At 41.6% G+C, this 27,134-nt stretch overlaps 1 protein-coding gene across 3 annotated transcripts in view; it reads right to left on the bottom strand.

Annotated features, from left to right (window-relative positions):
* Window positions 1-1,040: 1,040 nt before the first annotated feature.
* FBXO40 (F-box protein 40) overlaps window positions 1,041-27,134 on the bottom strand; it is a 58,244-nt gene continuing 32,150 nt past the window's right edge. For 2 of the 3 annotated variants that reach the window (XM_038582988.1, XM_038582989.1), the window contains 4 exons: window positions 20,404-20,513; window positions 9,585-9,617; window positions 6,825-8,744; window positions 1,041-4,332 (listed from right to left, as the gene is read on the bottom strand). In XM_038582988.1, coding sequence (XP_038438916.1) covers window positions 4,117-4,332; window positions 6,825-8,744; window positions 9,585-9,587 — 2,139 coding nt within the window. In that variant the 5' untranslated portion in view covers window positions 9,588-9,617; window positions 20,404-20,513 and the 3' untranslated portion in view covers window positions 1,041-4,116. Of the gene's footprint in view, window positions 4,333-6,824; window positions 8,745-9,584; window positions 9,618-20,403; window positions 20,514-20,624; window positions 21,031-27,134 lie in introns of those variants that run through there. The other variant, XM_038582990.1, reaches the window with a different exon arrangement.

The following is a 27,134-nucleotide window of genomic DNA, read 5'->3' as shown; positions in this document are numbered from 1 at the left end:
GGTAAATAGTACTTTTTACACAGCCCTCAATGGCCCTACTCTCATGGCTCCAATTCTCCTTTCCTCTTTCAGGCATATCTAGAGGACTCCTTCCTGCCACTGCCCATTGCCCTGCACCCTGGATATCAAGGGGTGGGCCTTTTCCTTAGACTGTACTTAGACCCAGTCCAAAACAGGTTGACCTGGAAAATAGCAGTAAGGTGAGGGGCCAGGGGACAAGGAAGGGTTCACAGTAAGGCAGTTAAACTTCTACTGGCTTCAGCAGTTGTGAGAGGCCAGTCACCTTCTGCCTGAGAATAATGACTACACTCTTTTAGGACATGATCTTGAGGAATAAACACAAATCAGGGGATTGAAAGGAGGCACAGGGAGATTTTGTCAATTAAAAAAGAAAAAAGAAAAAGAATAGAAAAAAAGACTAAAGCTAAAGGACCACATACTCCAATGAGGTGTTACGAGGATTGAGGGTCAGAGACAGTGGCCTCTACAAGTGAAAGTTCAGGCTTCTTTGTAGCTGGATGACTGTTATTGACGGCCAAGTAGAAGACAGATAAGAAGAAACTCGTGAACATTCTGTGTGGTCCAGGGCCAAGGCTGATAGAAAAAGAGGTGAGTACATTTGGACAGCTAGTGGTGGGCAAAAAAGCAAATCACCAAGCAAATTATGGGGATGAGAAAGAATGAGAGGCCAGGGTGTCCTATGTTTATTCCAGCCCCAGGCCATCGTGTTTAGCAAGGTCTAATAGGACATCCTATAGGCAACATCAAAGTAGAAGTCAGGGATTTGGGGAAAAGATGAAGAAAACAATGGGATGAAGGAGGAGCAATGGGATGAAGGAGGATTAGTGACTGAAATCCATAGTTGCTCTAGGACTTCATAAAATCGGTGAGCTCCTCAAGTGCCTAGAGCACTACATCCCTCATCTGGTTCCTTGGTTTTTCTTTAAGACACACACTCCTTTGTTTACACAATGACTTCTGTGCCAGTGAATCATAAATCTGTCTTTAGACCTAACTTAACAAGATTCACCCAGGTAGCCTTCCAGAGTGCAAAACAGCTTTTATTTCTGCTTCTAGAGACATTGGGATTTCCAGCATACAGAGGTAAGTCACCACAGATATACACAATCTTTCTTCACTTCACTTTGACTTGATATCACACAAAAATCAGACTCTCACGGTGGTTTTCCTGTTACATTTCCAAGTTCCACATTGCTTCTCACTTTTCGCTTCATTATAAGACGGAAACTTCCTTTCTGCTTCAGTTCTACAGACTTCACCCCCCAAGTCTGGCTGGTCTCTACTCCGGATTGACTTGCCTGTTAAAGTGTCTGTTCATAGACACCTCCCTGTCCACTCCCCTCAGCTGCTTCTTAATCTGAAGCCATGTCTAGCTGTCTTGCCTGTCAGGTAATTCTGCTGCTCACACTACTCACCGCAGCCTCAGCCCATGAATCCAGTCATTTTTCTGTGAGATCCGCAGTCTCTCTAGAAGGCTTCCTTTTTGCTCCAAATACCCTCTCACCGTAAAATGTGCTTATTTGTGTAGACCAGTGGATACCGGTAGTACCTGGTTTCCTGGAACATCTCCAATTAGATATCTCATAAAATTGATGATGTTGATCAATTCAATATTGCTCCAAAGGCAGCAACTAGGAAAATAAAGATTGACTGCACAGAGTTGTACAGGCAGTTTCCTGGCTGCTCTCCCAGACCCTGCACTGCCCAGGTTGTGAAGGAAAATCCTCTGCTCTCTTGCTTTTTCTATTATTTCTCATCCACTTAACAGCAGCCCCTGATTTTAATCTCTCTTAGTCAATAGCTTCCCTTTCTCTCTTTTTCTAGTAAAAAAAGAAACACAGAACGGACTTCAGGAGCTTTCTTTCTCCAGATAGGAGGGAACTAGATTCAAAACAAATGGAACTGATACCTACCTGGAGGGCTTTTCCTTTTTTCTCCCTTAGTTATTTCCAGTTACTCATCTTCACTGAATAAAATCACAGCTCACACTCTAGTTGTATTTTTAGAAAATGGTGCCTTATATACAAATGTGAAATATAAACCAAGCAAAAAGGATTAAGAAACAAAGTGATATTACCTACTAGTACCAAGTAGTGTACTATAATGAAAAGATGAGCATGTTTCTACTCTGGGACTTGCTCTAATGCCTCCTTGTTTCCTCTTACAAGTGTCAGCTACTTCATCTATACCAGCTCTGGACCATGTTCAGAGAAAGACCCATGCAACAATAAGCATCCAGATTGACTAAACTCTTTTTCTTTTTGTTGGCTGAATTCTTTGTTCTCTGCTTCCCCATAATACCTGTCCTCCTTTTCCCTTCTTACTTGCTTTGAGGACTGATGGGAAAATGGCACTGAGTAAAGTGAGAGGGAAAGAAACACAAGAGAAATAGTTCAATGTGTTTGGCTTCTGCTACATCTGGAGAGAGCTGAAAGGATATATATTTTTTGCACATGACTTAAGGACGTAAAGCCACACCAAGCAATCAGCTCCATCTGGTTCCCAACTTAAAATGACATCTGTCTAAAACTTATCTAGTAAATAAAGAAGAACTACATAACATCATAACCATTGTTGATCATAACCATTGTTGTAGGATTTTACTGCACTAAAAAGCTTATCCTAAGGTACTGTCACTGGTATCACATTGTGTAGGGTGGTTCTCAACCCAGAATGATTTCACTCCCAGAGGATATTTAGCAATGTTTGGAGACATTTTTGGTTGCTGCAGCTGTGTGTGTGTGTGTGTGTGTGTGTGTGTGTGTGTGTGTGGGCGGGGGGTGGGTGCTACTGGTATCTATTGGATAGAGGCCAAGCATGCTGCTAAATATAACACACCGGACACAGTTTCTTATGATAAAGAATTATTCAGTTCAAAATGTCAGTAGTTCTGAGAAACCCTGCTTTAGAGGATGGAAGTTTCTACCAAGTATTTTACTCTTGCTTTCATGAGTATTCACTGTTACCAAAACCCAACAATATCCCCCATTTCTGACAGACTGGAATCATGACAGCAACAGGTAGGAGCAGTTACAGGGAACAACTATGTTCAGGTGTGTTCCTTCCCATGGTCCCCCAACAGGGTACTCAAGTGGTATCTGGGACCTGGTTGCTGGTGCCACAGGAACTGCAGTGAGGCTTGCCTGGACTTGGCCAAGTGTGTGGTCTCTCTGGGCTACCCTGTGCATTCTTGCATGACACCGAAGTTGGTGTTAGGGTCTTGAGATCGTCTCAGCTAGCTCAGGCTGGTACCTATGCTATCTCTAACCCAGACCTAGAATATAATTTTAAGAAGAAAGGAACCTTGACTCTTAAGTCATTTTTGACATGTTTAAAAGTGGTTTGTGGCTTTGGGTACTAATTTTCTTCATTAATACAATGTCTCCTTTGGACTCCTCCTCATTTTGCAAGGTTGTCCTTCTGCATGTTGTTTGCCAAGATTCTCCACAACAAACTCTGTGACCTCATTTCTGCCTCTTGTTCTTTGGCCTGCAGTGCCCTTGAGGCTGCTGTGCTTGGCCAAGGTCTCCATTTTATTGGGCTGTGCCTGGCCTTCCTGGGCTTATAGGCAGTGGAGTGACTAAAAGAAAACCTGGATTTAACCGTGGAGACAACCCCAGCTCCAGAACCATCAAACTGTGTGCCCTTCACCCTGGGTACCCTGGAACACACCTCCGTCCCCACTCGGGCACTTCCTGCCCCATAAATTTGAAAGTGCTCATCAACTCAAATGCTCTCCACAAAAGCACAGGCCTGTGCTGGTTATAGAATTTCACTGGTCTCTCATAAGACTTGGGCTCATCTTTCAAATGGCCTCAAGTTACCTATTTTCTCCTCAGACTTTTTCTTTTAGGAAACAAATGAGGGGATGGAGGGAAGGAAATAAGTTATCAGTATGGCCCTTCAAGCAAGTGTACAAGCCATCACTTAGGAGATTCTTAGACTTTGTGCAACTGCTCAGATTTGGGGCAGTGCATGCTCCAATACACCTAGGTAAGCACATATGCGGTTTACAGAAGAAAGTCCTCAAAATCACACTCAGTCCTACTTTCAGTAACTCAGAGGGCGAATCCAAGAATGGTGGCACCTGAATCTTTAGCAGACATGTCTTCCTCGTGGTCTGGCTCTAAAGGTGGTGACTAAGCTCTCTCGGGGCTGCTCCTGGAGCTGACACATGCTGGTCAAAAGAATTGGGTCAGTCTTATGCTCTACAACATTGAAAGGACAGGCCTTCAGGTGTTCAGACATGGAGGCAACTTCATTAAACTCCCAGCTCTTGATTTTGGAGAAGAGGCTGCTGAATTGCCAGATCTGTTAGGAAAACATGGAAGTTCAAAAGTGAACATTGGAACAATATCCTCAGGCCTAGCTTTATTCGAAGAGTATAAGGAAATAACCTTTTTGTTCTTCACATTCTTAGCTTTCAGAGAGTGTGTAGTGGCTGCTGCAGGCAGGCATTTGTTAGCTCTTTCTCCAGCATCCAATTCCTAGTTCACCCTTCCAATTGATCATCTTCCCAGCCAGCCACGCAATTGTGTAGAAATGACTACAGCAATCTGCATATTGACACACACCCACCACCTCCCACCAGCAACAGTGATCAGTTCTAGAAAGACACATGGTTCAAATCAGGACAATTAGTGCCAATGAGACTCTACCCTAGGACTTTTGCTTGAGATATCAAGAAGCAGATTCTCTTTTTCCCTCTGTACTTGAACTGGGAAATGTCAGCCTTAGTCTTACTTGCCACTGGCAGCTACCAGGGACCACCGAGGGAGAACTGTGTCTTAGAATGGAACCACTAGAGAGGAAGTAGTGGTAAGAAATAGAAAGTAAAAAGATCATTCTGGGGCATTTTTGAGCTGCTAGATCAAACCTGTACCTGACCCATTACCTTTGGCCCAAAGCTCCTTTTACTATTCATGCCATTTTAAGTTGGTTTTCTGTTGCTTTCAGCTTGAAGCTAAAAGTATCCTAACTGAGAAGAGTCACACTAGAACAGAAACCTCAGGAGAAATCTAAGTGTTTGGTACCCAAACCTCTTTTGGCCTTTCCACCTACGATGTGGTGGCAAAGTCACTAGTTTTAAAATCTGGCTATGAGTATGGGCATAGCCTGATACCCTTTCAACCTGACTTCACCCTCAGTTTCTTATCATTGTTCCTATGTAATAAAAGTGTTTCCTGGGATCTTAGAACTATTTCTGTTTTTACTTTAAAAAGCCATTTTAATATAAGCATCCTTTAGCTCTAACTAAATTCTTTTTTATCCTTTTCTAAAAGGAAATTAGTTTGTCTCAAATGATATTCAAGAGTGGTCAGCAATCACTGAATTGGGAGCAAACATGAGCCAAAACATAATGGAATTTCTAATATGTAAATTATATTATTTGCATCTGATTGTAAAGAGAAAGATATTGGACAGTTCTAGAGCATAGAGTTCCTGGGAGCCAGATCCCAGTCTTATTCATGTTTAATCCCTAATATGTGGATGGGTGGCAGTCAGTGTTTATGTAACACATGGATGCAGGCCTGGATACATGAAGGGGGGGGTCTCATAATTATTTTTTGATGAAGACTGCTCAGGGAATAAATAATGGAAAACATACAAGATATTTTAGACATAATCAGTGAAAATAGGTGTAAACAACTCTAACTCCTCAGTGCCAGTTTGCACACACATTTGGGGAAGAAATTTAACAGTGAGATTATGGAATTATTGACCTAAATGGGTATCATCAATTTGTGGTTCTTATTACCAACATATTTTCCATGGAAAAAGATGCTATGGATATCCCGTATATGATGAATTAGGAGTTCCACTTTTATATGGTATGAACTGATAGAAGTTATGATGCAGTTCAGCAAACATAACTTGATTGGGAAAAAGGAATAAGATTTTTCCACAGAGAAAGATTATTTGATTTATACGGCAGAATTTTTTGAGAAAATAAATAGATATTTGAACCCTGAAGAGATCAGTGGACCGAATTATTTTAGAATTTCAAAATGTCCTTAATAAGGACAAAAACTGTTTTGTTGTTTTTTAAATTAGTTGATAGGGGACTGAGAAGAATTTGTTAGCATACTGTATCAGACTCCAGGCAGGAAACAGATGGCACACTTAAATTGGGTAATTTGAAGAAAATTTAAAAAAATGATATACAGATGTGTGGGCAGGGGGTAGGAAAGCCACAAGATAAGATTCAGTACCCAGGCTAGTAACAATCTAGAATGTTAATACTCTGGTCCTGAAAGGGAAGAAGAAGGGAGGTCACTGGAACCAAGAATGAGTAATTGTGTGGATAGGGTCACCTGATACAGTCACCTTCAGTATCATGGCCAGTGCTAAGTGTCATGGAAGGGAGAATGCACGCAGGGAGGGGGCCAGAGAATGGATATGTCAACTCACTCTTCCTCCCTTCCATTTCCCACTGACACCCTCCCACTAAATTAGCCCAACTGGAAGCTGGAGGGCAAGGCTGCTGACTGAGGCAGCCTGTAGAGATTAGCCTCCTGGAGGACTAGTCCCAGTGGCCAGGGTTGGAGAGTAAACCATGTGAGCAAACAGAAGACATGCAGGCACATCCACAGAGATAAGCAGGTATCACCATCTGTATCGTCATTTGTGTATCTATAGCTCTGTCTTCCCTACTAGACTGACCTCCTCGAGTTCCGGGATTATGTCTTATTCCCAGGAACCTAGTATGATGTCAGTGCCTGGTACAGCGCTTGGCACATAGAAAGCTCTTGCTACATAGTTGTTGAATGAATGAATGAATGAATGAATGAGGGTTTACTTGCCTCTCTGTGGACTTTCCAGGAGGTGCCTCCATGAGAATACCTTTTCTTCTTCCACTGCAGGAGGACCATCCCTCTTTCTTGTAACAAAGTAGCACAGATATTTCTCATCAGCACAGACACCTGGGAAAGCTGGGACAGGCTGATGCTGTCCAAGAACCCAGCGATGTACTGCAAAACCTCCAGGGGCAAGCTGGTTAGAGAATTCTGGTTTTTCCCTCCATGACCTGAAAGATGGCTGTTCTTCTTTCTCTCACTCAGCTCGGAAGCAACCTCTGGCTTGATGGCAAAGGTCTTGAGCTCCTGACTATAGATCACTTTTGCCTTTTGCCCTGGGGGACGGAAATGGTTTTGAATAAATGTACATCCCAAGTAGGCGAGAGGACATCGATGCTGGAACCAGCCATTGAGGCATGACTGGATGTCTGTGTGGACATTCTTGAAATGTAGGGGGAATTCATCCCTCCTGAAGAATTTGTTGCAAGTGAAAGTGAAGGCAGAGCTACTCTTGTTGTGTCTCCTGGTCACACACTCACTGTGGAGTTCCACATGGAGCCCCCCCGGGTTGGCAGTAGTTAGGAGGTCAGCCAGCACCGTCCCGGAGGAAAACTGTTCTGGCTCAAAACTGTAGGTCTGTGTAGCAAAATCCATGAACAGCCCGTCAATGCTCCTGGATTCAGAGATGACATGACCCTTAAGTTCTCTTTCTAAGGCGCACAGGAGGGTGGTCTTGATGAGATCTGATTTGGGAAGGTCCTCCACTGTGATCCCCAAATCCGAAGTGTCTACGGCCTTGTGTTCACTTGGTTTACAACTCAGCATGGCATCTCCAATGCGAGCCCGCTTCCCACAGTAGCTCACGGGAACTTTGAAGGTGTAAACAGTCTTCACTTCCTGAGCCTCGAGGTTGCCATAAACGAAGTCTCTCTCCTTAGGCGTACAAGCGGGCATCTGACCAAAGTGAATGAGCATCCTCCCGTTGTGCACCAGGTACATATTGTAGTCTTTTGCATCCACAGCTGTCTTCAGTCTCTCCAGGACGCCATCCTGCCAAGGGGCGAGCCCCGTTGTTTCCAGGGCTGCAGGCACGTCCCGCTGCCTCTGCTCCTCCCGTGCCTCTGTCTCTCGGAGAGTGTTCTCGCCGGCCCCGACCCCGTTACTGTGGCTGGGAGACTGCTCTTTCTCGGGGCCATCCCCGCCCCTGCCCTCACAGTTGGCTGATGAGCCTGTTAAAGCAGAGGCTGCGTGTTCTTTGCTGAATATATTTTCCCACTTGTCAAACTTGGCCAGGTCCATCCCTTCTTTGGTTTTGGCTAAGGCCTCTCGTTCTTCTTGACTCAGTTCTGCCGTCTGTCCACCAGCGGCTGACAGAGGTCCCCGCGGGACCAAGCCGGCATGGGGTCCACCCACCGCTCCTCCCGGCTCCTCCCGGCCGGCCTCCCCGTTCACGGGAGGTCCCTCCTCAGTGGGCTCTCTAGTTTCCGGGAAAAGGTCTACCATTTTCAAAGATCTGAAAAGGACCTTCTGGTCCTGGAGGGCCAGAGCTGTGTCCAAACACTCCTCACTGGGGGCCTCCTTCATGATGTTCTCGTGCAGGGTTGTTTCAGAGTCCACATTTGGCCAGCGGTTCCACTCCATGGAGCAGCACACCACGCTGGCAGGGCACACTTGCAAGTGCTTGGCCAGCTTGTGGCGGGACATGGAAAGGGGGCAGCCGTATTCAGAGTTGAGGCACGGAACCTCCTCTAGAGGGCAAAGGAGCTCATGCTCTGCCTCCTTGCACATGTGGAAGGTAGCGCCACAGGACAGGTGGCAGTTTATCACCAGACAGGAGACATCAGGCTCCACAGGCACGTGGCAGTGACGGTTGAAGCATTTCTCACAGTGCCTGTGCCGCCCAGGCAGAGGCCTGCGCGCCCTGCCCTAGAGACACCAACAGCAAGGAGAGAGAGAGGACAGGGGAGAGAAGTTCTATGCATGTCTGTGACTGTGTTTTGACTTATTTCCTGTTTTTACAGGCTTATTATAGGAATCTCTACAATCTAGGAAATCATAGAGGTGAAAGCAAAAATCACTCATAACCCTACAACCCAGAAATAACAACTACCAACCCGCCTTTCTTCATTTTATACAGTAGATGTGTTTAGAATAGAAAAAGAGAAAGCTGAATGTGATGGACTACACTGTTGGTAATTGTTTTGAGTTGTGGGTTATGGGTGGTTTCTATTACCCTGTTAATACTATGCATACAGTTCTGCATCCTGTTCTTTAACTCGCTGTTATAGCACGAGACTAGGCTGTTTTATTAGTGATTCTTTGCAAATTGTCTTCATAATGGTAGCGTGACATTCCAGAGTGTCTGTGCTGTCATACACTTAACCAACTATCGACCCAGTGCTCGTAGGACAGGGGCCATGTCTAGTTTTGTTCACATCTGCATCCCTACCACTGGGACCATCATAGGTACTCAATTTGCTGAATGAAGCAATTGTCAGCCATTTAGTATAATGCTGGATGGTTTTGTTTTTCATTTTTAAAGTTTTACTAAACATCTTTGCTCACAAATCTTACTCAGCTCTCTGCTTTTCCCCTAACCCATGTCAATTTCTTCTTGATTCTTCTCTAGTGTCTCTAGTTTGGCCTGAAGTCAACAAATATCATCAAACCATAGAGGCAAGTGTGCCAGCTGCTTGGGCTACAGGCTAAATGAAGCCAGATCTGGACCCCTGAAAGATGAAGATCCAATAAGCGCCTGGTACTTACCATAGCTTCCTAATTTCTTCTTGCTTTGTAAATCTAGGGGAAAACATGAAAATATGAATATGAATGGTTAGTAAGAAAAGTATTTTGGTTATGTATATGAATAGGAGTCAAAGAGACTTTGCATACTCTGATTTAAATCCTTTTACCATCCTGGAGGTAAATGTCATTGCCTCCATTTTATAGTCCAGGAAATGGAAGCTGAAGATGTTAACTAACTTGTCCAAGGTGATAGACCTGCTAAGCGACAGAATCATGGGTCTTGCTAGCCCACACTCTTCTCACTGACCCACACTGCCCTCTGATGGGGCATCTTATCAGCCATGTTACCTTCTTTTTGGTGTAACTTTTCTTCATTGTCTACCATCCTGCCATTCCATCCATCCATGCCTCTTTATCACTGCCATATACACTTCTGGCCCAAGTTAACCTTCTAGTTTCCTCTCCCACCTAGAGCTTCTTGTCCACAATCTGATATCCAGGTTGCTCAGGGCAGTGTAAAAGTGTCCGTGATATATCTACCATCTGTCCTTCACTATGGTGAATTCAGCTGTGCCCTGGCTAGAGCAGGGGTCAGACCCCAAGGACCCAGAAACAGGCTGAGTGGGGACTCTAGCAAGCAGAAGAGAAGATGTCCTGCCTTCAGGAGAATCTAGCTCCTTGGCTCTGGTCAATTGGTCCCTTGTGGGAATACGTTGCCAGATTATCTGATTTTTCCAGAGAAACTGGGGATGCAGATTTTTGCGAAGTGGTGGCATGTTTAGGAGGCAGACTGTACAAGATTCAACCCAGCACTACCAGCACTAGCAGTCAGTAGTTGTGAAGCTTTGAAAAAGTTACTTATCACTTTGTTCATTGTTTTCTTCATCTGTAAAGGGAGAATGATAATAATACCAATCTCATAGTACTGTTGTGGTGAGTAAATGAGTTAAATGCCTGAAATTCTTAGAATGGTCCTTATCTCAGGACATTATCTACACGTTTGCTCTTATAAAGTAAGTGTTTTATATTTAATTATATTGCAAAGTTTTTGTTACATAATGTATCAAGATTAAAATCCTTGTAATTTTGAAGTTAGCAACCAATTTAATTTTTCTAACAAACAAACAAACAAACAAACAAACCTCTATTTGGGCCAAGGAAAAACGTGTTGGCAAGCCACATAGGGTCTGTAGCTGGCCAGTTTGCAGCACCTGGTCTACAGAATCTGTATCATAACGTTAGCACTATGTTAGTCTGGGGTGAGGTGAGTGGGGTGGAGTTAGCAGCCAAAAGTCAGAAAATCTAGTGTTTTGAAATTTTATTTTACTCTAGGATTTGTCAATTCATTGTGGGGGAGTTTTCCTTCAACTATTAAAAAAATTTCAAATATATAGGAAAGGTGAAAGGACATATATAATGAACACCCAAATGTACTCTACCTAGATTCAAAAGTTAACATTTTTCCACTTTTCTCTCTCCCCCTCTCTCCACATGCATGCACACACATATACACACATGCACACACATTTTTGCCAAACCACCTGAAAATAAGTTGCTGTTATCATGACACCTCGTCCCTAAGTACTTCAGCATGTATTTCCTAAAACTAAAAACATTTTCCTTTGTAACTGCAATAACATTATCTCACCTGAGAAAACAAAAAAAATTTTCTGATACCATGTAATATGCTTTTTGTGTTCAAATTTATCCAATTGTCCCCAAAATGTCTTCTATTAAAAAAAATTTTTTTTAACTTTTGTTCCTGCTAGGTATTATATGTAAATTTTTAACTTTTGTACCAGGATCCCTTTAAGGTCAATTTGTTATTTTGGTTGGTAAGTCCTTTTACACTCTTTTAATTTGGAAAAGTCCTCTCAACTTTGTCTTTTGGAAGACAGTCTTAAATCTCAAGGAAATTATATTCTGATTTGTTCATGTATTCATTTGTTCGTCCATTTCTTCAATAAGCATTTGTTGATTATGCACAATTTGCCAGCAAGGGAGCTTAAGCATCACCTGGACCACTTATTTAAATAGTTCTTAAACATTTTGCTCAGTAGAATAAGCTGTGATGGCTGTTAAATCTGTAAATCTGCACTATAAGAATGGCAGCCACCAGCCACATGTGGCTATTTAAATTTAATCAAAATAGAATAAAATTAATAATTCAGTTCTTCAGTCCCATTAGCTACATTTCAAGTGCTCAGTAGTCACATATGGTTAGTAGCTACCCTATTGGACAACACGGCAGAGAACATTTCCATCTGCATAGAAAGTTCTATCCGGGAGCATTGCTATACTGGCTGCTGCACATCTGACTTAAGTGAGGGGTGTGTCTGGAATTCACACCCTTAACACATCACCCATCTGATTCTTATGTACTGGGATTATTGAGTGCGAAAGAGGGATCATGGCAGAGAGCTCTATACCCTTAATAGCCTGAATCAGGAGGCAGGTAAGAAGTTGCAGGTGAGAATATCAAGGAGATTCAGGGTCCGGGAGAAGATAAATGAAGGTGTCAAAGCCAGAGGGGGAATTAAGCAGAGGGAAGGACTGTGAGGGCAGGACTGAGATGGAACAGAATAGGAACAGGCAAGAGGACATCTTTCAGATGCAAGAGTCCAGCTACTGGACCTCTTAACATACAGTTGAACATTCACTTAGGCTCCGGCTATGTTCTGGATTGATCACTGCAGAGAAGGAGAGACTAGAGAGCTAAGAGTCAGAACTATGGCCTGATGTAAGGCAAAGTGCGAGCAATAGTCTTGAATGCTGCCTGAAAATTAAAAACAATGCCACTTCTCATGGCAGGTCCCCCAAAGAGCTCTTGCCAGAGCAAATGTGGCATTTCAGCTGTGCAGTGGGACCCTTGCCATTCAAAATGTGGTATTTGCTTCGAGGGGCGGGGGAAGCCATTAAACACATTCCAATATTAGCAGGGCCTGTGCCCTGGCCGGGGGAGTATGCTCATGTGCTTTCTATTCATAAACAACACTCATGAATAAAGATGGAGTCTGGATGACTCAGAGTCCCCTACTGGTTTCTAGGTGGGAAAGAAGAGGCAGATCGCAAATGGAATAAGGCTATGCGAAAGAAGCTACCAGCAGCAATGGCCAACTTCGTATTTACCAGCCTGGTTCCGTCACAAAGTTGAGACTAGTTTCTGGGAAGGGAAAAGCAGGTCTAGCTAGTTCTGTGTGTTCTGTGTGTAGTGAGAACTCTGCCCCAGCCCCAGGGATATGTCTGGGACAGTAGTGATGGATTCTAAGCCCAATCATTTCTTATCCTTCAGCATCATAAAGAATGGTTCTTAGGAACAGTGCTCTTGAAGCTGAAACATTTGCGGTAGAGCCCTATTGCTCTCCAGGGCTTTGAAGTTATTTGATGGTATCCCTTTAAGAGAAAATAAAAACAATGCACACAGGCAACAAAGATGCTATTTCTTTTGTTTGTTTGTTTGTTTGTTTTTTAATGATGCTATTTAAAGATCTTTTGCCAAGCTCTGGAGCCACCCCAATTAAGTGACTTTGAGAGAGGTCATGTACTGAGCAGAAAGACACAAGTAGGTGGAGACCACTCTTTGGAGGAATTTGGCAGTAGAGGGAGAGAAGAAAGATAAATATATCCTACGGTCATAAAAAATCACATCTGAACCTTTTGTTGTATATCTAGGGGAAATTGTTCCCACTGAGATAAAGGGACATCCCCCAAATTCTTGATTGTCTGTTATTGCTGGGTAAGCAGTGTGACAATTGTCCTGGTTTGCCTGGGACTCTCTTGGTTTTAGTTCTGAAAGTTCTAGATCCTGGGAAACCTCTTTGTTGCAGACAAACTTGGATACTTGATTGGTCATCTTAGGTTGTAGCTAGTTGGTCTTGCCTTAAGATGATCAAATTATATATATGTATATATATAAATTATATATAATTATATATAATATAATATAGATTTTATATAAAATATTATATATATATATCTCACTGGTTATCTTATGACATAAGATGCCTCGTTCTCCTAATCTCTGCTCTAGTGCAGTGACTGGATCTTTATCCTTCACAGCATTTGTCTGACTTTCCTAGACTGAGTGACTTTTATACATTTTGAATGTCAGGAAGAAAGAATAAGATTTTAGTGCCTACTATGTTTTTATGTGACATCTCACTTAATCCTCACAAAGGCCATGTGATGTGGGTATTGCCCTTTCCACTTTCAGTGGAACACAAAGAGGCCTAAGTTTGTCTGGTTTCAAGCTGTACTCTGCAATATCATGCTGTGTCCCTCAGAGACCCACAGAGACATGTGGAACAAATCATGCCCATGACTAGAACCCATCAGGGGAGAGCCTCTCTTTCTCCAGTTGGGGCACAGACTATACCAATAATCTTTCCAGATGGTAGAGGAGCTGGACGTTCTTCATTCATAGGAAGTTCATAAGAAGCACCTTTGTCCCCATGATGATTTTTTTTTTTTTTGGTCCTCCTCTGGGCCACATCCCATACTGTGCCCCATATGAATAGAGGAAATATGAAAAGTATCCAGGCCCCATGGTTTTGCATTTGAGGTAGTACAAATATGAAAGTAATTTTTTAGGGTTAAAATCTGTAATATAATACAAATTATGAGATTTAAATGGAAAACCAACTAAATTAAAGCATGTACATTATAGAAACTCTTCACTGTGGAGAAACTTGACAAAACTCTATGCCTGAAACAATGTATATTTATCCAGGTGCCATTTCTTCCTTTAGTTTCTATGCTTCTAAGTTCACCTTTAAATTCTTACTTCCTGTCTGAAAAAGGCAGTATACTCCCTTCTCTTAAAAATGAACTTCAATTGGGGGCAGCCCTGGTGGCTCAGCGGTTTAGCAGGGCATGATCCTGGAGACCCGGGATCAAGGCCCACGTCGGGCTCCCTGCATGGAGTCTGTTTCTGCCTCTCTCTCTCTCTGTATCTCATGAATAAATAAATAAAATCTTTAAAAAAGAATGAACTTCAATTGAGTCTATGGTCAAAACACTCTCCCCAAAATGTATTTTAAAAGTTTCCTGGATAGAGGAGACTGCAGTCAAACTACTATAATTTAGACTTCAATAGTTTTAAAAATCTACACAGAACTAGATTGTACTGGATGCAGTTTAAGTGGAATATAAGTAGATGGAAGGACCAGGTACATGAGTTTAAGGGATAGATATTTCTTTACTGAAATAGGGGATGATTTAGAATCCTAGCAAGGGAGAAACATTGGATGCAGGTTGTGGTGCTATGTATCTTTTCACTCAGAAAGGAGTAAGTCAGTAAGAAAAGGCAAGTCAGCTAGAACAATGGCCCGTAAAGTGTGATACCCTGACCCACAATGTCAGTGTTACCTAGGAACTGGTTAAAAAAGTAAACTATTGGACTGTACCAAATCAAACCTACTGAATCAGAACTACTGTATCCAGCTGATTTTGTTGTACACTTAAGTTTAAGAACCACCGAGCTAGAAGCTGGTTGATTTTGTGCTCCCAGTCACAAAGGAACTACTACCCAGTTAGATAGGAAGGCCTTGAGGAAAGGCCTGAAAGGGCAGTGAGCACTTTTATCCATTTCTTTCCATCCCCACTACAGCACCATCACCACTCATCCAGTCTGGTGCAAAAGACTATATAATCAGTCTCGGGATCCCTGGGTGGTGCAGCGGTTTAGCTCCTGCCTTTGGCCCAGGGCGCGATCCTGGAGACCTGAGATCGAATCCCACGTCGGGCTCCTGGTGCATGGAGCCTACTTCTCCCTCTGCCTGTGTCTCTGCCTCTTTCTCTCTCTCTCTCTCTCTCTCTCTCTCTCTCTCTGTGTGACTATTATAAATAAATAAAAATTAAAAAAAAAAAGAATGTTCTTAAAAAAAAAATCAGTCTCACCCCTCCATTGGATGCTCTGTAATCTATATTCACTAGCAGAAAGAGTGATTTCAACGACTTTTTAAAAATTTTAGTTAACATAGTTACAATAACATATTGGTTTCAGGAGTAGAATTCAATGATCACCACGTACATAAGTGCTCATCACAGCAAGTGCCCTCCTTAATCCCCATCACCCATCTAGCTCATTTCTCACCCAGGTCCCTCCATCAACCCTCAGTTTGTTCTCTGTTATTAAGAGTCTCGGGATCCCTGGATGGCGCAGCGGTTTAGTGCCTGCCTTTGGCCCAGGGTGCGATCCTGGAGACCGGGGATCGAGTCCCACGTCAGGCTCCCGGTGCATGGAGCCTGCTTCTCCCTCTGCCTATGTCTCTGCCCCTCTCTCTCTCTCTCTGTGTGACTATCATAAATAAATTAAAAAAAAAAAAAGTCTCTTATGGCTTGTTTCCCTCTCTCCTTTTTTTTTTTTTTTTGAGCCCAAATGTCCATCAACTGATGAATGGATAAAGAAGATGCTATACATGCACACACTCACAGGAATATTAGCCATCCAAAAATGAAATCTTGCCATTTGCCATGATGTGGATGGAGCTAGAGAACTTTATGCTATGCAAAGTAAGTCAATCAGAGAAAAGACAAATAAATACCATATGATCTCACTCACATGTGGAATTTATAAAGATTTCAACAACTTTTAACACTAGGTCTCTATTCCCACTTAGAATCTCCAGTGGATTCCCATCACAAAGCATAAACTCTGACATCCTTATCTCGTGGCCACAAAGCCCTGCATGAGTGTCCTCTGCTGGCCTCCTTTATCTCACCTTTCCCTTGAGCACTTAGCTCTAGCACTGTCACTTATTCCTGTGTAGGGCCTTTGCACTTGTTCTTTCTATCAAAATTCTCCCCTCACTCTGTGTTATGGGCTCCTTCTTGCTGTTTAGATTCCAGCTTCTTTGTTACCACCACAAAGAGGCCTTATCTGACACCCCCTAATATAAAGTAAATTAATGAACACTCTCATATGTTAGCGAAGTAATTTTTGACAAGTTAATCTACCTAAAGCTAATTTATTCACCCATAAAGTGGAACTCATAATAACCGATACAATTATGACAAATGAGATAAAGTAGGGAAAGGGTCACTCAATTGTTAGCCCTTCCCCCATGAGGAAGTTCCTGCCATGGTCACTTCCATGTCCGGGTGTTTATGTCTTCCCATAGTATCACTCCTGCAACTCTTGACTGGCCTTTCAGTGTTCAGTTTCCCCCTCACTCCAATGTATCTTATATTCCACTGCCAGCTTAATAATCTTCAAAGCCCATTTAAGAAAAAAGTCTTACCTTACTCCTTTAAGAATGTGAGTCCCCCTGAAATATCCCCACCATGGCACCTTGTATTCACCACATTCATTCCTTAAGCTCTTAGGAATTCAAACAGCACTGCACCCAGGCTGGAGGACCTTTCAAATGCCATAAAGGCAGATCGAGGACATCTTGGTTTTCTTTTCTTTTTTTTTTTTTAAAGATTTATTAATGATATATATATATATATATATATATATATATATATATAGAGAGAGAGAGAGAGAGAGAGAGAGAGAGAGAGAGAGGCAGAGACACAGGCGGAAGGAGAAGCAGGCTCCATGCAGGGAGCCCTGACGTGGGACTCGATTCCAGGACCCCAGGATAGGGCCCTGGGCCAAAGGCAGGCACCAAACCTGCTGAGCCACCCAGGGATCCCTGCATCTTGGTTTTCTATGCACAGGTTTGTCATGTTTATTGTTAACCTACATACATTATTCTGTTCATTAAGGGAAGAAAGGTGTCAGTTGAGATTGGCTTCTCTCTTGTGATGTGCTGCAGAGTTGGTACGCCCTAGGGGAAGTTGCTGGGATGGTGTGCTTGGGCACGAAGGCCATCAATGGAGCAAGAGTTATGTGGCCAGGGGAGTGTGTTCAGGCAGGAAAGGAACTCTGACTGGAATATCAAGAAAGAACAAAAATGCTCCCCAAGGAATGTACAAAATAGTTTCTTGGAGACTGAGAGACTGAGTACAGCTAATGTGCTACTAGCATTCAATGTTTACTCAATGGATTGAATGGAATGCAACTGAATAGAATCCCAAAGAAAGCAGCGTTTTGAAAGAGCTGTGAGAGCAATTTGAAACAAATTTAGGAGAAAAGTGTAATAATGTCAAATGTATGCTAATTTAGGACTTTTTTTTCTTTTTAGAGATAGATAGTGCACACACACGTGGATGTGGTTAGGTGGCAAAGGGAGAGGGAGTGAGAAAACCCCAAGCAGACTCTACACTCATCACGAGCCTGATGTGGGGCTCAATCCTGGGACCCTGAGACCATGACCTGAGTAGAAATCAAGAGTCCAAAGCCTAACTGACTGAACCACCTGGGCGCCCCACTGGGGCTTTTTTTTTTTTTTTTTTTAAGGAAGAAAGAGAAATGTTATTAGGTGAATGTAGCCTTTCACTGAATGGAGAAGACTTCTGCAGGCTGGAGTTATAATAGATACTCTGCTGCCGGAATTGTTTTCAGGAGGTTATATTATTTATCCTAAATCCTTGCAGTCATAAATCAAAAATCTGGACCAAGTACATAACCATAAATCCTCTGCCCTGGAGCTTCTGAATCTTCAACATATGTAGGAATCACCTGGGCAATCTTTTTAAAACGTGGATTCTGATCTGGTAGGACTGGGATGGGGCCCAAGAGTCTTCCCATATAATACAAGCTCCAGACAATGTTGATGGTCCAATGACCCCCCCTTGGAAAGAAAAATGTCTAGTTTAATCTCCTCATTTCCTACAAGAGAAACTGAGGCCCAGAGAAGTGAAGTGTCTTGCCCCTGCTTCTCACCTTGATGTAATAGTGAGATATCTGTGGAAACCACAACGCCACACAGAGCTACCTGTGTAGTGGTGGTGGCCAAGGGCATGTGGGCAGCATAGATGGTACCAAGGGCAAAATAGGACAGAGCCTGGGAGCATGAGGAAGAGGTGGAGTCTGAGTGTCACCGGCCAGCAAGGTCATGAGAAGGCATATAGCAGGTATATTTAAATCACTGACACAAGCAGAAGAGAATGGGATTAACAGATAATAGCTTTAACATTCTTTACTATAATTTTAAAATTAGTAGGCAAACAGGGTTGATGTCAGGGAGATATTTTTAGGCAAGGGGCCCTTTCAGCACCCCTCACATGATGTCAGCAACTAACTATTTTGCCTCCTCATGCCGCTGGCCCTGGTGATAATTATTTATTTCTGAACTTTAACTTCAGTGGAAGTGACAAGGTCAAGAGGTAAAGTTCAGAGATATTCTTTAACTCTTCATCTGTTACCTAGCCTTAATTCGTTATTTTAATGACATATTGTTAAATTGTTCCCTTGCTATGGCCGTATTTAATTCCAAGGAAAGAAAACGTATAAAGTTAAATACTTAAGTAATCCCTTTGCCTTGAGATTTTAACACAACCAGCTGGCTGATGATAATTCCCACATCTGGGTCCATAATCCTGGGCTTCTGGGCTGTTATTCCAGTATTTTCATTATACCCTAGTTAATTCTCATATCTGGTGCTTCTGTTACTAGTATCAGTATTTTAGATTACTGTTTTGTATTGGCCAAGTGCTAATTAGCCAGATTATCTAGGGGTAGCTGTGAGTCAGCCCATCTGTTTGGTTATCCTAAACCAACACGCCCCAGTCTCACTAGGACAGCATCCCAGCATATACCTTGAAGATGCTGTAGAAACCCTGACAAAATGGAATGAAGTTAGGCAATTATACACAATGCATTATGCCTAGCAAACCAGCATAAATAGAACCTAGTCATCAACAGCACAGTTATGGGATATGTCTGGAGGTTACAGAGGCAGGAAGGAAGGAATCCAGGAGTTAGGGTATCTGGGTAGGTCTCCTTTTACTTGGCATTGGTGGCTTTAGCCTGTACACCGCAAAGTTCAGACTGTACAGAATGCCTTTTGCTGCATAGGCCACTTCCTAGGGTGTCCTTAGCTGAACTATGAACATTAAAGCAAGGCCCAGAGGGAAACAAGAAAATAAACACTGCCTCCCCCCCTTATCCCTGTCAATTTGTGCATGCAACACTATGCAGTTATTTCAAAAATTAGAGATCTACATTTTAAAGCTTTCGACACTTCAAGTATCATTAATCATTTTCCTGTCGTCCCTCTGGATGTGCAAGCTTCAAGTCTGTAATAATTTTTGGTTTGCATGCAAAAGCCTGTATACGTTTTTCAACTTGTAAAATACTTTCACTTCTATTCCATGGGTGCATTTTGGATTCAAGGGATTTGGGGAGGAGAGAACCACATTTAGGGAATACTGTTAGGAAAAAAAAAAAAAAAAACAGGTCTTAAGCTCTACAGACAGTTTAAATAGTACATGCAGTAAATACAACCATGCTACGTTAACCGGTAGTGTGACACGGGATGGAATTGAAGGTACATAAAATTGTATGTATGCAAGAATGACTTGCAGTTACACAGCAAATGCTGATTGTTGAAAAGATCACAGCATTTGGACATTAAAAAATAGAAATCCTGGCTTCTAGCCCTTCCACCTATTTTCTCACCAACCCCTCCCCAAGACCCCCCCGCCCCATCCCTACTGTGTAACTTTAGAGATCTCACATAGCCACTGCAGTTGGTTGTAAAGAAAGAACGTAAGCTGTCCGAAAGCAGGTAATTTCCTCCTGCTCCAAGATTTTAGATTTAAAACAAGAGTTTACATATGGCTGGGTCTCATTCTCAGAGCCAAGGGCTTTCTCCACCACATGTGACTAATTTGCTTAACAATCTTCTTGCTCAGGGCAAAAAGGTGATGCTCAGCTCAGCCTCCACCTCCGTGTTCGCCACTCCCGTCCCCTCGGTGCACCGCACCGGCTCTCGTTTGAAAAGCTTACCTTAAGGGCCCGGGCTGAGTCAGCATCTGCTGCACCTGTGTCCCTGGATTGTGAGCAAGCAGATCGCAGGAAGAGGCTGGGGGGCATCAGCTGCAGCAGAGGACAGAGTTCTGTTGAGGAGGCAGGGGAAGCAGAGAAAACTTCAACAGAAATAGTTCAAGTGTTTCGAAGTTAAAAATAAAACTATATCACAAGGGGCAATGTGACCAGGCTCAGCTTACGATTTTTTCTTTCCCCCGTCTTTATCAACACTTGGTCTCTACTGCAGTAGCATTTAGCAGGGGGAGCCGGAAGGGAAGTGAGCTTTTATATCAATAGGCTTTCCTTCCCTTGAGGAAGGGGGGAAAATCCATTCAAGAAGGATCACTTTCAAGGCCAGGATCTTGTGCGTGTGGTCAGCAGATCCAGCTGTGCTCACTGTGGCCGGTGCAGCCCTCGGGCCAGGCGGCTGCTCTAATTATAACCATGCTTTTCACCTAAACCCATCACTGGCTGAAGCAGCAACTTGTGCAAGTGACATGCGGTCCTGTTTCTGTTTCTCCTATTTCTTGTCATGACAAGTAAGTGGCTGTCCTCTCCTGGCCCTCTCCTCTCCCCCCGGGGCTGGGGAAGGGAGGGTTTGTAATCAGAAGTCAGGCACAGAGGAAGTCCCGTGTGAGGGAATTAGAGGAGTAGGACTTAGCTTTCACATAGTCCAACCTCCTTTTTTTTTAGAGGAGGGGCTAGAGGTTTAGAGAAATACACTGTCCATCCAAGGTCACACAGCTGGCTAGTGCGGGAGCCAGAGGAAAGACTCAGTTCTTTTTTTTTTTCTTTCTTTCTTTTTAAAGATTGTTGAGAGAGAGATGGGGAGAGAGAGGGTGAGAGAGTGGGAAGGGGGTTAGAGGGACAGGGAGCGAGAGAATCCTAAGCAGACTCCATCGCCCACCCCCAGCACAGGGCCAACACCAGGCTCCATCTCACGAGCTTGACGTCATGACCTGAGCCAAAACCAACAGTCCACTGCTTAACCGACTGTGCCACCCAGGCACCCCAAGACTTTCCAACTTTTAACTCTGAGTCTTTACCTCCTCTTCAAATTCAGCTATCTCCTGAAGACAGAGAATATATAATCCTAGCTTTGCTGATCCGTGTGTGACCGAGTTACTTAACCACTCTCGACCTCAGTTTTCTCAGTTGTGGAAAGGGGATGAAAATACTTGGTGTGACTGTGTTAATAAGCTAACACACGGATGCATTCCTATGTAGAGCACATGAGTGATGCCCAGCACGTACCAAGGATTCACCAATGCTGCTATTTGAATGTATGGACTGAATTCTGGTGCAATTAACAGATGCTGAATTACCTCTTTCCTCTAGATTCTTCTATGCATATGTGTCTATGTGGATAAGCTCATTTGGGGTGAACAATTAGCAGTGGAAAATTATAAAAATTTTACATATTGATCTTCTATCTGGAAACATTGCTGGACTTGTTTATTAGTTCCAAGAGTCTTCTAATGGATTCCGTAGGATTTTCTATGTACAAAACCATGCCATCTGTGACGAGAGGTATCTTTACTTCTTCCTTTCTAATTCAGATGCCTTTTATTTCCTTTTCTTGCCTGATTGCACTGCCTAGAATTTTCAGCACCATGTCGAACAAGCGTTGTGAGAGTGGCCGTCCCAAATTTGTTTCCTGTGTTTGATCTTTAGGGGAGAAGCCTTCTGTCTTTTGCCATTAGGTGTGCTGTTACCCGTGGATTTTTTGTAGATGGCCTGTATCAAGTTGAAGACGTTGGAGAGCTCATCCTGATTTGTTAAGTGCCCGTCTCATGAAAGGGTGAGGAATTTTGTCAAGTGCTTTTCCGTGCCTGTTAAGATGATCCTGTGATTTTTGTCCTTTATTCTATTAATATAGTATATTACCTTAATTATTTTTGTATGTTGAATCCACTTTGCGTTCCTGGATCAACCCCACGTGGTCTGGTATATAATCCTTTTTATATGTGCTAGATTTGGTATTCAAGTATTTTGTGGAGGAATTTTGCATCCTTATTCTTAAGGGCTATTACCCTACAATTTTCTTTATGATGTCTTCACTCAGTTTTGGTATCAGGGAAATGTAGTCTCAAGGTTTTTGGAGAGTTTGTGAAAGATTACTGTTAATTATTTAAATATTTGGCAGAATTTAGCAATGAGGCCATCTAGGCCTAGACTTTTCTTTGTGGGAACTTTTGTTCTAAAGATTTTATTTATTCACGAGAGATATATAGAGAGAGGCACTGAGCCACCCAGGTGCCCCTCTTTGTGGGAAGTTTTTGATTAGTTAACTCAATCTCTTTACTTCTTAAAGAATCTTAAAGAATGTCTTTACTTCTTTATTCTATTTATTTATTCATTATCTATTCACAACATTTCTATTTCTTGTTGAGTCAAATTTGGCATTTTGTATCTTCCTAGGAATTTGTTTAATCTGTTATCTAATTTGTTTTACAAATTATAAAAATCACACAAGTAGGGACACCTGGGTGGCTCAACAGTTAGGTGCCTGCCTCCTCCCTGTGAGGAGCCTGCTTCTCCCTCTGCCTATGTCTCTGCCTCACTCTCTCTCAATCTGTGTCTCTCATGAATAAGATAAATAAGTCTTTAAAAGAATTACACAATTATTCATAGTATTCCTTCATAGTGCTTTTTATTTCTGTAAGGTTAGTCATTATATCTCATCTTTGATTTATTCTAGTAATTTGAGTTTTCATCTCCTTTTTCTTGTCAGTTTATCATTTTGTTGATCTTTTCAAAGAACTAGCTTTTTTTTCCTTTCACTTACTTAAATATTTTTTATTTGGGTATAGTTGACACATAATGTTACATTGATTTCAGGTGTACACCATAGTGATTATCCCAGGACTTCTCTTTCTGTAACTGTCAGCTTGTATCGCCCACTCTCCTTCACTCATTTTGCTTGTATCCCTCCCCCCTCCCCTCTGGCAATCATCAGCTTGTTCTTGTATCTATAGGTCTTATTTGCTTTTTGTTTATTTATTCATTTGTTTGGTTTTTTAAGATCCTACATATAAATGAAATCGTGTAGTATTTGTCTTTTGTGATAACATGGATGAGCCTAAAGGGTATTATGCTAAAGGAAATGTCAGACTGAGAACGAACAAGCTTCTGATTTCATTGATTTACTGTGTTGTTTTTCTATTCTCTTATTTATTTCTGCTCTAGATTTCATTTTCTTCTTTCTGCTTGCCTTGGACTTGGTCTGCTTTTTTTTTTCTAGTTTCTAAAGGTATAAATTTATTGGTTTGAGGGAAAATCATTTTTTTTTTTAAGATTTTATTTATTTATTCATGAGAGACACAGAGAGTGGGGGGAGGCAAAGACACAAGCAGAGGGAGAAACAGGCTCCATGCAGGGAGCCCGATGTGGGACTCAATCCCGGGACTCCAGGATCAGACCCTGGGCTGAAGGTGGCGCTAAACCCCTGAGCCACCCGGGCTGCCCCGTTTGAGGGCAAATCTATGGAGACTGTAAAAGGATCAGTGGTTACTAGGAGTTGGGGAGAGATAGGGATAAGTGGGTAGAACACAGAGTTTTTAGGGAAGTGAAATTATCCTGTATGATACTATAATGAGGGATACATGTCATTATACATTTGTCAAAATTCATATAATGTACAACACCAGGAGTAAGCCCTAATGTAAGCTATGGACTTTAGGTGATGATGTGTCAATGTAGGTTCATCAATTGTAGAAAATGTACTCCTCTTGATAGTGGGGGAGGCTACATATCTGTGGGTGCAGCAAGTATATTGGAGATCTCTATACTTTCTACTCAATTTTGCTGTGAGCCTAAAACTGCTCTAAAAAATAATATTTAAAAAATCAAAGTAGAAAAAAGAGACAAAAAAAAAAAAAATCCTGGTCTAAAGGCCAACGTGTCTCTCGTAGGTCTGTAGTCTTGCCCTGAAAAATCCCTCTGCAATGACCCAGAATGTGATGGGTAACAGAGATGGGCAAACCTGCTACTGCTACCAGCTTTGTTAATTTTCCCCAGTAAATATTGATCCAGTTATTATTATTGTTGTACAATGCACTACCAGGTTATTCGCCTAATTTCTTCCATGATTTATTAATTACTTAGAAAGGTACTCTTTGGGATCCCTGGGTGGCGCAGCGGTTTGGCGCCTGCCTTTGGCCCAGGGCGAGATCCTGGAGACCCGGGATCGAATCCCACATCAGGCTCCCGATGCTTCTCCCTCTGCCTGTGTCTCTGCCTCTCTCTCTCTCTCTCTCTCTGTGACTATCATAAATACATAAAAAAAAATTTAAAAAAAAAGAAAGGTACTCTTTAATTTCTAAATGGAGAGATAAGTTGAAGTTACTTCTAATTAAATTGCCTTATGATTTATAAAATGCTTATATGTTGATTCATCAGAGCTTGTTAAGATATGTTTTGTGGTCTAGTACATGATCATTATGTGCTTGAAAATAATGTGTATTCTCTACCAGTTGGATGAAGATATTTACTTACTTCTCGTAAGTCAAGCTTATTAACTGTGTAAACACCTTTCCTATGCATGCTGAATTTTAATGTTTGACTTAGCAATTAAGTGTTGTATTAAAATACTACATTATGATTATATGTTGGTTTCATTTCCCCAAGAATTTTGCTAAATTTTCTTTATGTCTTGATAATATGTTGTTAAATACATACAAATTCAGAATTATGGGATGCCTAGGTGGCTCAGCGGTTGAGCGTCTGCCTTGGGCCCAGGGCATGATCCTGGAGTCCTGGGATCGAGTCCCACACCGGGCTCCCTGCATGGAGCCTGCTTCTCTCTCTGCCTGTGTCTCTGCCTCTCTCTCTCTGTGTCTCTCATGAATAAATAAATAAAATCTTTAAAAAAACAAATTCAGAATTATTATGTTTTTCAGGTTAATTGTTCCTTTTGTCCTTGTTTGATATACTTTTACTTCTAACAAAGTGTTTTGCCTTAAAGTTTAACCTGATAGATATTAATGTAATTATGCCAGCTTCCTTTCTACTTAAAAAATGGTTATTGACTTGACAATCCATTTTTTAAAAAACATAACCTTTTGCAATTATAAATTTCTTTCTAAGTACTGACTTAATTTCATCTCCTAAGTTTTGGTATGTTGTGTTTTTGTTTTCATTCATCTGATTATTTCCTGATTTTCCTTGTGACTTTGTCTTTACCTATAGGTTATTTAGGAGTGTGCTTTTTAACATCCATGTATTTGGGGATTTTATGAATTTCCTGAATTTTCTGCTATTGATTTTTATTTTCATTCTATTGAGTTTAGAGAACATAATTTATGATTTCAGCCCTCTTAAATTTATTATTTTGTGGCCTCAAAAGCCTTTTATCCACAACATCTCCTATGTCCTTTATTCAATTCTTAGATACTTATGTATTTTTCATTGAGAGGTATTTATTTATTATGTTTTATTTTATTATTGATTTGAGAAATGCTATTAATTTTAGAGGTTGATCATGTCCTGGAAAATTTGCAGAACAGTAATTCTAAAAGTAATTCTAAATGTTGATTTTGTCGATTTACCTAGATGATCATCTCATCTTCAAAAAGTGTTTTATTTCTTTCTATGCCAGTTCTTACATTTCTTAGTACTTATGGACTAATACTATATTAAAACTAATGGTGATTTTCCTTTAAATTTTGAGTAAAAATATCTTTTAGAAAACCCCAGTTCCTAAAGATTAGAAACAAAATGAGTTTTTATCCTGTTCCCATTAAAGGTGGATGGCCAGTTCCTACCCCTGATGCTGACTCTCTTTTAAAAGTCTAAGATAGGAATACTATTCAGCTATAAAAAAGAATGAAATCTTGCCATTTGTAACAACATGGATGGACCTAGAGAGTATAATGCTGGGTGAAATAAGACAGAGAAAGACAAATACCATATGGTTTCATGCCTATGTGAAATTTAAGAAACAATCAAAGGGAAAATAATGAGAGAGAGAGAGAGAGAGAGAGAGAGAGAGAGGGAAAGCAAGAGGCTGATTCTTAATTCCAGAGAACAACCTGATGGTTACCAGAGGGAGGGGGAATGGGTTAAATAGATGATGGAGATTAAGGAGTGCATTTGTGGTGATGAGCACAGGGTGATGTATGGAACTGTTAAATTACTATATTGTACACCTGAAACAAATATAACACTGTATGTTAACTAACTAGAATTAAAATAAAAACTTGAAGTATTCTCCTCTAAGATTTTTATGGTTTCATGTCTCACATTTAAGTCTTTAATGTATTTCAAATTTCTTTTTGTATATGGTGTAAGAGAGTGGTCCACTTTCATTCTTCTGCATATTACTGTCCAGTTTTCCCATCACCATTTTTTGAAGACACTATCTTTTTCCTATAGGATATTCTTTCCTGCCCTGTTGAAGATTAATTGAACTTATAGTTGTGAGTTCATTTCTGGGTTTTCTATTCTACATATCTATTTTTGTGCCAGTACCATACTGTCTTGATCACTACAGCTCATCATATAACTTGAAGTCTGGAATTGTGATGTTTCCAGCTTTGCTCTTCTTTTCAAATTTGCTTTGGCTATTTGTGGTTCCATATAAATTTCAAGATTATGTGTTCTAGCTCTGTGAAAATTACAGTTGGTATTTTGATAGGGATTGCATTATTTTTTTTTAAAGATTTTATATATTTATTCATGAGAGACACGGAGACATAGGCAGAGGGGAA

This window comes from Canis lupus, chromosome 33 (assembly GCF_011100685.1).
Source record: "Canis lupus familiaris isolate Mischka breed German Shepherd chromosome 33, alternate assembly UU_Cfam_GSD_1.0, whole genome shotgun sequence".
Lineage (NCBI taxonomy): Eukaryota > Metazoa > Chordata > Mammalia > Carnivora > Canidae > Canis > Canis lupus.
This window is presented reverse-complemented; position numbering and strand designations above follow the sequence as displayed.